The sequence below is a fragment of the Wolffia australiana genome, chromosome 1 (genome assembly GCF_029677425.1).
Source record: "Wolffia australiana isolate 7733 chromosome 1, ASM2967742v1".
Lineage (NCBI taxonomy): Eukaryota > Viridiplantae > Streptophyta > Magnoliopsida > Alismatales > Araceae > Wolffia > Wolffia australiana.
In genome coordinates this window covers 2,742,804-2,753,220 of record NC_135835.1, presented here as the reverse complement: position 1 = coordinate 2,753,220, position 10,417 = coordinate 2,742,804, and the positions used below count along the sequence as shown (strand labels likewise).

Sequence of the window (10,417 nt, the reverse complement as noted above, 5' to 3'; positions counted from 1 at the left end):
TTCGCTCAAGATGCCTCATCAATCCCTTAATAATGATTATACCGTCATTTGTCGTCGTTGCCTTGCTCCGACTAGTAACAAAGGTACCTTGCTGGAGGGGTCTGAGTAAGTTGATAAAATTTTCGACTAGGTCCCATTTTGAATCAAGTAAAGAATGTTTTCGAAGAGCGGTTGACATCATCATATCAATAACAATTTTCTTCTCAATGCAACCGCGATGCATTTTGAAGGTGGAGCTCCACCTTGTGGAGCATTATATCAGGATCCTCCTCGTGTTTGACATATTTAACTGTCTACAGTAGGAAAAGTACTTGCCTCTTTCCTCGACGATCCTCGTATAGCGATGACCACCTCTCTTAGACATTGAACAACATCCCCTAGGGAAATTACATGAGGATCTGACTCCTCTACATCCAACACATTATCAAGGTTTATGAGGTCTACTTCATCAATGAAACTTGACTCAAGCTCATCGTCAACGACATGGAGCGCCTTCAACCCGGCCTGCATAACTAAGTTGATCACATGCGCAATACATAAGACATATCTCTTTGCAGTAAAACGGGGGTTCACTGGGCGCAAATCCCATTCTAATGTCGTCATCATTGTTGAATTATTCGAAGCATTGTATGTCGTGATTGCGCATACCTTCATGCTCAACTTAAATTCTGCAAGAATCTCCAACACAATTGCGATCAATCCCCAGTGTGCGAGCCCTCCAACTGGCGTATAGCGAGGACTCATTCTCACATTTCCCACTCTATATCTACCCAATGGACAGTGAGACCTATAAATGACATTTGATTTGCAGAAGTCTAACAATCTAGAGTGATGGTCACTCTATCACCCCACTACAATCGGTCACGAATACTGCTATTAAACTCAATGTAAAGCTTGAAAGCTTTTTCCTTCACAGCCTTCCAACAAACTCAATGTAAAGCTCAATGTCAACGGAATGGATATCTCCTCCTGTGCGATGTATCGAAGTAGTACACTGAAGTATCTTTTACATACAATGTTCCATGGTGAGGTTGAGTGACAGATGAAACAGACAAGCTCTTCTTTTGTCGTCGTTGACATGCGACCAGTCATGTACAATTATTCAGTACCTTGTCGGTCAAAGATGTTTGCAACCAATAGTTGGTTAGAAGAGCTCCCTTCTTGTCCCTTCAATTCGTTGTACTCTTTGCGGTGCACATTTAGCGAATGTCACCATAGGACAGTACTACAACTATACTTTTTTTGTTCTATTGTCACAGCACGACCCCAAGTATGAGTCACACATAGATTGCATGTGAAAACCTTTGGCACCACCTCTGTGAAGTGTATCAGTGTGGCACATTCATTCTTTCGCTTTCTCTTCTTTTGGATGTGGCCAACACTCCCCTAGGATGATGAAAAGCTCTCAAAGGAACCAGAAGCATGCGAGAGAGGTTTTCTATGCATTCTAAATTACAATTTCAAATGTAAATTTCTCAAATCATTCAGCCGATACCAAACTAAGATCCGTCAAAGTTTTAAGTGCAATTATAATTGAGGAATGTTAAAGCAGACACTTCAATTGAAAGTTATGAAATATATGACTACTCTTACGTAGAAAGGTAGATTTGTCCTCCTCCGGGTAGATAAAGAAGCAGAATAAATGAAATATATGACAATTAACTGACAAAATATTACATCTGTATGCACCTTATAATATACCTCCGAGGCAAATTCAGTAATTGCTCTTATCATTATGGAGAATACAAAGAACGCCACGTAGAGTTTTGTATCAAAAGGCAAAAAAATGTTCAGATTCCCAGATATGACTTTGTATCAAAAAAAACTTTTAACATTATGCACAAGTACACGCACATCGATCTAGAATTCATTAAAGCTTTAAAAAGAAGTGTGCTTTTTTGGAATGTTTCGTAGCAGAAGTCAGACAAGAAGATCGAGACCTGGTAGTCGTACTGCAGAGATAAATATGTGGGCTCATATTTATTTTCGACGTCATCCTCTTTATCAAAATCAATGAAGAAAAAGCTTAAGCCCAAAAGTGAAGATCATATGGTGAAGCATATAGACTGATTTATGGATTGTCTTAATTTAAACATACGGTTTCCCACCCCGGAAAACAACCCTGAAGCAGGCAAGTACTGGCGGAAATAACTCAAAAAACCAAGCAAAGTAGCGATCATTTCAGAGTTTGCATCCTCAAAATTGGTCAAGGAAAAATAAGATGCCTGTTACGGTGAAATCAGTTCACATGAGTATGAGTTTCTAAAGCATGAAAACCAAGTGCTTAAAGAGGGTTTTGAGACGTGGGAGGGGGCGAAAGACCAGTTTAATTCATTTTGGAGAATAACAGGATTTTCAAATTCGAAGACGATATGATGACAGTTTTCGATAATGGTAAAACATGGCGTCAAATCTCACGAGCAGTTTACAAATAATTGGCAAAATCAGATGTATCAGCTGACCGAGATATCTTATCATTCACCTTACCCACATTTTACATAAAAAAACTTCACTCGACATAATATCCATAAAAAAACTTCAAATCGAAACTGAGGCTCAAAGTCTGGATTAGACTTTAGAAATAAACTTTGATAAAAAATTAGACAGAGAGACAAAGAAAGAGACAGACTCAGAAATCAACAGAGAAAATGAACTGAAATCATAAAATTTTATTATAATTGTGTTCTCCTTTTTAAATATGCTATAAATATTTCAAGAGGTGAAATGTATGAATTATACCACATCAGATGGTCTGTCTATGAATGATTATATATTCAAGGGATGAGTCATGAAATTTTTTACATGGATGCTTATTCAATTGAATGGTTCCAGGAATTCTATTTACTTAGATATGAAAGAAAATTAAATACTTGTGAAATGTTTTCCCATTGATCATTATAAATGAATGAGGCTGAACAGAATATTTATGTGATAGTAACATCCATTTATGGTACTAGAAAATGAAGAATAATTTAACAAATTTGGCCTAAGTTGAATCATTACAGAACCCACGGACAGCTTGCGAACGCTCTCACCAAACCTCTCCCTCAAGCTCACTTCTCCTTCCTCACAACCATGCTCAGCGTTTCGCAACCGCCGCTCAGCTTGCCGGGGGGTATTGAGGACCAGGAATCAACAACTCGGGAACGGGCCATTCAGGACACAACGGACAAGAATCAAACACGATGAACGGCCACGACGATCCCAACTAGCCATTACAACGGCTAGTTATATCCGTACCTATACCTACAGAATGCCTATAAAGCTGAATTTGTTGAACTTGTTTCTGTTTGGTTTTTAGTAATACATTTTCTCCGTTCTTCTTCTCCTCCTCTCACTTCTCATTCTCCTACGTCTACCCTCTTCTACTTCTTCCTCTCATCGACCTTCATCATCTCTTATCACTCCAATCAGCAAATGGTGATTCTCTACACTTTACTCATCTTTCAAAGTAGGATCTGTATCAAGTGTAATCCAGGTCGAAGGTTTGTTCCAAAAGACTCTTTGATTAGGAAATTTTGGCAACAAATTAAAGAGCCCAAAACGTGAATTGGAAGCTGGGAGGAGCCAAAATGGTCTGTCAAATAGATGAAATCAAGCAGAGGGAAATAGAAAAATATAATGAGTCCAACGCATAATCAGCAGCCCAAGGCAACTAAAATAATCAAGGACTAATAAAATAAAACCAAATGCATTTCTCTCAATTAAACCATTAATGCAAAAATAAGTCCAAAGTGCTGGACTCCAACTATATCTCTGAAGTTTCAAATTAACCTAAAAGTTCCTAAAAACAAATAGAACCACAAAGATGCCCCAATTTCCAAGGAAGTTCTAAGTAACCCTCTTTAATGTCAATGTTGCTCAAACTATTTAAAGGGGGACAACAATACAGGCTGAGTAGAACTTAGCACAAGCCTGCTTTATTGCCTGAAGCTCAAGTGGCAGTTTTTACCCCCAAGGTGATAATGGTTGGTCTGTTTATCTCCTTTCAATGGCCCGAGTTACTCCAGTTCAAATGGTTGATATTAGGAGTATTTTCTAAAATATAAAATTTATATCAACACCTATACATATATTTTCAGACAATCACGTACCATTTTGCTTTATATTTTACGTTTTCATTCATAGCACTAGGCATCATTTATCCCTCGCTTCATCATTGTGGTAGGTGCAGGTGGAGACATATGCATGAAAAGCAGTGAGGCCACAACTGACTCAATGAGCAAAGTTATCAAGACATGACCCCTTTTAGAGGAATCAAACAAAGAGAACATCCTTACAAAGAAGACAAGGATCAACAAGGAATGATCCACACACTTACGTAGCGACAAAGAAATGCTAGCATCTGCCAACAATATCAATACACAAAAAACAAGAACAAAACAAGACCAAAATATCATCCTCCCTGTTCATGATTTCAAAATACCTACAAAATATCTATTTATAATGACTTTCGTACGAGCAGGCTCAACTATGTATTCTCACGTTCACATCAGTTAAGATGGATCACAAAAGGAACAAACTGGAAGAGAGGAATTACATGTGGAGGCACACCTTCAACAAGCTGCTTCTCCGAGATGCTTCTTCTATTATGTTGTGTAACTCTTTAGAGAAGAGACTCTCCAAAACTTTTCATGTAGTGCTATAAAAAGGTGCTCACCCCCCACTTGAGATGTACAGAAGTTTTGAAACTCAAAGCTATTAGCATAGCATAGCTGAGGATCAGCATAGCATCTTCAAGAAGAAGCTTGTTGAAGACATGTCTCCTTGTGTGGTTCTTATCTTATATTTGTTCCTTCAGTTATTCACCTCTATTGTGAACATTGATCATCCTATTAAATTAAACTTATTTTTCTCCAGTCAGTTAGTGGGCTTTGTTTATTCTCATCCCTATACTCTTGGTGGATTCTTGAGCTTGGTTGAATACATATTTTAGGCTCCCTTAAGTTAAAATCCTCAACATATTGAAGGAGTCAATTAAATGGCCACTCACATGTCAAACATGATGAAAGGTAAATGTACAATTACATACAAAGAAATTACTGCTAAAGGATTTTTATTCAACGCCGATGCCCTTCCATGAAGCCATTGAGATGCTCGATACATCGACCTCTATGTCTTCTAATGTTTTGCCAGTATTGGATGGGCTATTTTAATCTCTGAATGGGGATTTTTGGCAATTGAAGAGGAATCAAAATACCTATTGTTGACTCATGAGAAGGTGCAAGCCTTCGAGCAAAAGAACCATGCAACGAAGGCAAAGCTGAAAATGTCCAATGTTGGATCCCTTAAATAAGATTCATAATATCTGGAAAGAGCCACTGCAATATCTGATTGTTAAAGAGAGTGGGATATCCAGCCAAGACATGGCAAATGTCTTGGTAGGATAGTCAATATAATTTCTCATCGTTTGAATACTGCTACAAATATGTCCAAGATACCCTTGAATGAATAATGTATAATATGCACAATAAATAATCAATAAGTCGTTTTCTTGATTTTCATCGAATGACAAGTTAGTCTTGTTATGCCCAATGATTTAATATTACGAATAATAGGGAAAAAATTACTTCAGATGATTAACTGGCAATACAAGCATGATTAGCATTGCTCCTAAGTTAGGGTATTCTTGGCATTGCTCACAGGATTAGTTTTAATTCAATTTTTTCAAATTGTAACATGGTATCACCCTATTGGACCATCACCACATTCATCATAATGGGTGGATCATATCGGTCAACCAATAGTTGAATAACCTTGTTGATCGAATTGGATCAGCTGAGTTGGAGATTCAATCCGACTGAACAATGCTCGATCACAAGTTCTGCGATTGAGAAAATCCATCTGGTCGATAACATCCAATCAAATAAAATCATCGGCATTTACTGGAATAAAAGCTTACCTTTTGTGCTTCTATCCCGTTGGCTTTTAGGGAAATTTTGTCATTTGGATCAAATTGAATTCAAATCCTTAACATGTGGGTAAAGAATGAATTATTTGCATATCACGCGCTTTCCAGCGGATAGAGTAAGTCGGGGAACCCAACGATCAGTCTGCAAGACATGATAAGCCGAGAGGAGCTCAGACAGAGAAAATTTTGAATGAATCGATGACACCCTGCAACTTCTCCTTCATCTTTCCCCATCTCCTCTCGTTGGCCCCCGTCGTCAAGGTGTAAAATTTTCCTGCCGATGAAATCATGAGGATTGGACCCCTCAAAAATAAAAAAAATTCATCATGGTTTGACTGGTTATTCCACTTTTCAGAAGCAGGCTAAAGATTAGGGATGGCCCCGCAGTTCTGCACAGATATTGGCCCCATGTGGGCAAATTTCCAACCACCCCAAAACTCTTGTGCAGTGAGTGGAGTGGTTCTGGGAAGAAATCTGAACCGGGAGCCACTCAAAACTACCCGCATGAGATGAGAAACAAGAGGTATAAGAGAGATGTGCAATGAGAGAGAGATGAGAAACGAAAGAGGAAGAGAGATATATGAGTGAGAAAAATAGTAGAGAACAAGTGAGAAAGAATGAAAAAGATCCGGCCCAGAATTGCATAACCACTCTGCCTGAGGGTATGTGCAGTGTGTGGGCTGGATGCTCTTCACAATGCCTAAACTGCTGTTCTAAAAAATGAACCACACCATGGAAACTTCATATACTTGGTTCAAACCGTTTTTGCAATATTACCGTTTCCAATGGTGATCACTCCAAGAGCATGTCTCGTGAAGTTTGGAGCCTGGGCGACGAACTCAAAGCTGTAGTAGTTTTTACCCTCGACTTGATGCTGTTTGTGTTAGATTACAGTCAAATCAAAATAGGAAAAAGAATCTAGGGACAAACAACAAACTGAAAAAGTAATGGCGCCGTAGAGAGAAAAAAAGAGAGAGAGAGGCTAAGGATGCCTTAGAGGGAGAAATAGAGAGAGGAAGAAAGGATGTCTTTGAGAGAGATAAATACAGAAAAGGATGGCTTAAATCGAGAGAGAAATAAAGTTCAAGGGTCTTAGAGAGAAAAAGAGATAGAGAGAGAATCACTCAGTAGGGGGCGCCTTAGAGAACGAGCGGAAAAAAAAGAGAGTAGGTGCATCAGTAAGAGAAAGAGAGGTAGAAAGAAAGGGAACTCTAGAGAGAGAAAGAGCGCCTTCAAGACTTGGACAGAGAGTATGAGTGCTTTTGAGAGAAAGAGACAGAAACAGAGAGAGAGGGTGCCTTAAAGAGAGAAAGAGAGAGAGAGAGATTAAGGGTGTCTCACAGAAAGAAAGAGAGATAAAGAGAAAGAGTGCTTCGAGAGAGAAGGAGATGTAAAGAGAGAGTAAGAGTAACGTAAAGCAAGTGTAAGAGTGGCTTAAAGAGAGAAAGCGAGATAGAGAGAATCCTAACAGAAGAGAGATAATTTCCCCATGTTGTAAAGATTTCAGTGAAAACAAGACGGATTGATCAGAGGGGGTTAAGTTGCAAACCTCAGATGCTCCGATTACTTTTGTTTTCTGATTTGATGGGGCGAGAACTTTTCTCACAAGGGCCTCGGCAACCTGGGTCAACGTTTAAATTTTATGCAATTCATCGACTTAACGTGATTAACAGAGGGGAGAAGTATAATTACCTCCTGTGGAGAGCCGAGCTCTTTTACATCTTCTTTGCCGGTGACAACCATGTTGACGCTTACACTCTCCAAAGGCTCTATGACGTCTTTGAACACCTTATCTTGCCCCTCAACGACTACTTCCTGAGTCAGAAGGCCAGCATCAATTAAACCATTATTTAAAAAATAAATTTCATAAAATCTGCGCAGGACGAATTATACCCCACCTGCCATCCAAACGGGTATAGGAACTCATAACCGTCCTTTTTGTCTAAGACCGCTTGATAACCTTTCTTGGCTTCTATTGCAACTGAACACACCAAGTGATTTCACTAACGGTATGTTGATGAAATTAGCGAGAGAGAGTGATATGTTTCTCGTGGAATCATGAATAGCATATAAATCCAAAAATGCTTACAAACAGAGGAATTGGTCTGTGACAGAATATTATAAGCCGCCGCTGATGCTATAGCAATCACCTGTCGCCTTCCAGCTTTATCTGTGAAGCAATATGTTAAAAATTTACCCTCGCAGCAATTTTCTTCAATGGAAGGATGCACTTTAGTCACGTGGTAGTTTTCGCTCTAAGTTATTTTCCTACCCGTGGAAATATAATTGGGTAATCATATCGATGACGATTATTGATCTTGTCGAGCTTTATTGAAAATGTTTCTCACATGGGTCTGACAAAGACATTGGAAGTAAAATCACTTGGTACATTGGACAATGTTGTTCCCAATCAAGGATATTCTACGATCCCATAAGTTTTCCACACTGGAATCTTCCAAATTATTTCCTGAACCGAAGGGAGTTCTTCATTCCCAGAGTTTACTGCTAAATGAGGTTTTTTTAAGCAGTGGTGCATCAAGATCAACCAAGAAGAAAAGAAACATCATATTACTGAAACAGTTCAGCGGCAGAGGCAATCACTGGGGAAAAACAGTTATGAACGAGTAGAATAGATTCCCCGCTTTCCCTCGTTTTCTTAAAGTGATCAAATTCCGGAAAACTGCCAAGAGTATGAGTCAGCGTTCATCAGACGCAAATCAACCACACTAAAAGAAAAGCTGGTATATATCATTCCCTTTTTCTGTACTCCCTCGAGCTACAGAAAACGGAAGAAACCCAAAAGTTAAACATTGGAAAGCGCATTTTTCATTTTCCGAATCAAGGGCATCTCTCCATCCTCGATTCATTCTCTACATTCAACTCACCCTGCTGGGACGATTCAGATGCCTCAGCCCTGACCTGAAACGGCAGGCATTGCTGCTTCCTGCCGCTCCCGGGGAGGACAACAGGACCTCGCAGAGCCAATTTGGCCGGTCCAAAACCCTAATTCACAGTAAAACCATCCAGAGAACGAAATTAGGCACAAAAAAAAACAAAAAAAAAACTGGCGATTCGGGAGCAGGGCAAGAACAGAAGAGAAGAACACCTGCGAAGAGATCGGAGTGGAGCCGTTCAACAGCGGTGGGCGATGAACTGACATCTTCTTGCTGCTCGTTGGCGAAGACCGACTACCCTCTTCGATCAGCGGAGAGATGAGCCAGTTCGCTGCATAGCTTTGTGGGGCTGTCCTCTTCCTTGGTCGACTGGTCGTCGCCGCGCCTTATCCCGCCTCATCCAACCACTCCACTGCCCCCCTCATCCTACGTGGCACCAATGCCACGTGGGCTCCCCATTGTAGTTAAATTGGGGCTAAACTCTCAAGGCTGAATTTGTAGTTGAATTGGGGACAATCTCCGTCTCTCTTTTCCTTCCCTTACTTTCGTTATCGCTCCGGATTGTCCGGGACGTGGATGATGGACAAGACGGGACAAAGATCGTCCCGTCCAACGTCTGGAATCAGTGATGGGGGACGAAAAAACCGTCTCGTTTGCCTCCCAACGTTGCCAGTTTCGTCCCTTTCCAAGAAAAATCGTCCCGTCCCTCGTCCCGGAGAAAATATCCAATAAAAATAGTTCCAAGGTCTGATTGAATTAATAAGGATTTTTCTTATTTTTTTAGGGAAATATGGAGGAGAGAGACAAAGCGGAGGGACATCTGTACAATTACTTTTGGGCAGCGTCAGTTTGGGCACGGGAAAGGAAGCAAGGACTTTGATGCAAAATGTCAAGGAATTGATATAGCGATGCCACGTGGCAAGACCTCAACCGTCGGAAGCTAATCCAACAGATTTTCGTCCATCCCTTACCGTCCATCGTCCGAGACCTCCATACGGGACAGTTTTTACGTCCGACTGGTTGAAAACCGTCCTGTCCGTTCGTCCCACGATGAATTTCCGTCCCGGTTTTTGTGTATCCTCGCGGACGGGAGGATTTTTTTGTCTTGGGACGAAAAAACCATCTCATCCGCGACCCGGCACTAAAACTATCATCACTCATTTGTTCCGTCATCGTATAGGTTTATAACCTTCCCCCATATGTTTCATCATTTATTTCAGTTCACTTTCACTCACTGCCCCCCTATGACGATGTGGCACCGAGGTTATAGTTCCGGATCGTCCGGGACGTGGATGATACAAAAACCGTCCCGTCCGCTTTCACTCACTGTCCGGTGATACGAAAACCGTCTCGTCCGTTCGTCCCCGGGATGAATGTCCGCCCCAATTTTCGTACATTCCCTTGGACGGGATGATTTTTCATCCTGGGACAAAAATACTGTCCCGTCCGCGTCCCTGCACTATAACCAAGGTCCCCCTCTTCCTTCCACCAATTAATTGTCACCCGGCTAAACTCGCAAGGGCTGAATTTGTAGTTAAATTGGGGATGATCTCCGTCTCTCTTTTCCTTCCCTTACTATCGTCAGTCCTTCGTACCGTCATCGTCTAGGTTT

General features: G+C 40.7%; 1 protein-coding gene across 1 annotated transcript; it reads right to left on the bottom strand.

Annotated features, from left to right (window-relative positions):
- Nucleotides 1-5,982: 5,982 nt before the first annotated feature.
- On the bottom strand, nt 5,983-9,178 carry PPL1 (PsbP-like protein 1). The gene is made up of 8 exons (XM_078573314.1): nt 9,018-9,178; nt 8,797-8,914; nt 8,001-8,081; nt 7,810-7,892; nt 7,604-7,726; nt 7,461-7,532; nt 6,689-6,785; nt 5,983-6,185 (listed from the first exon to the last, which is right to left on the bottom strand). The coding sequence occupies exons 1-8, from the start codon at nt 9,069-9,071 to the stop codon at nt 6,082-6,084; spliced, it is 732 nt and encodes a 243-aa protein (XP_078429440.1). The 5' UTR covers nt 9,072-9,178; the 3' UTR covers nt 5,983-6,081.
- Nucleotides 9,179-10,417: the final 1,239 nt, after the last annotated feature.

Bases quoted from the DNA above. Each gene is read 5' to 3' on its own strand.
- PPL1 (XM_078573314.1), bottom strand. From the start codon at position 9,071: ATGTCAGTTCATCGCCCACCGCTGTTGAACGGCTCCACTCCGATCTCT. The intron at 7,727-7,809 runs GTGGGGTATAAT...CTTCTGACTCAG, and splicing joins TATACCCGTTTGGATGGCAG to GAAGTAGTCGTTGAGGGGCA. The intron at 6,786-7,460 runs GTTTGCAACTTA...TAACACAAACAG, and splicing joins AAGTAATCGGAGCATCTGAG to CATCAAGTCGAGGGTAAAAA.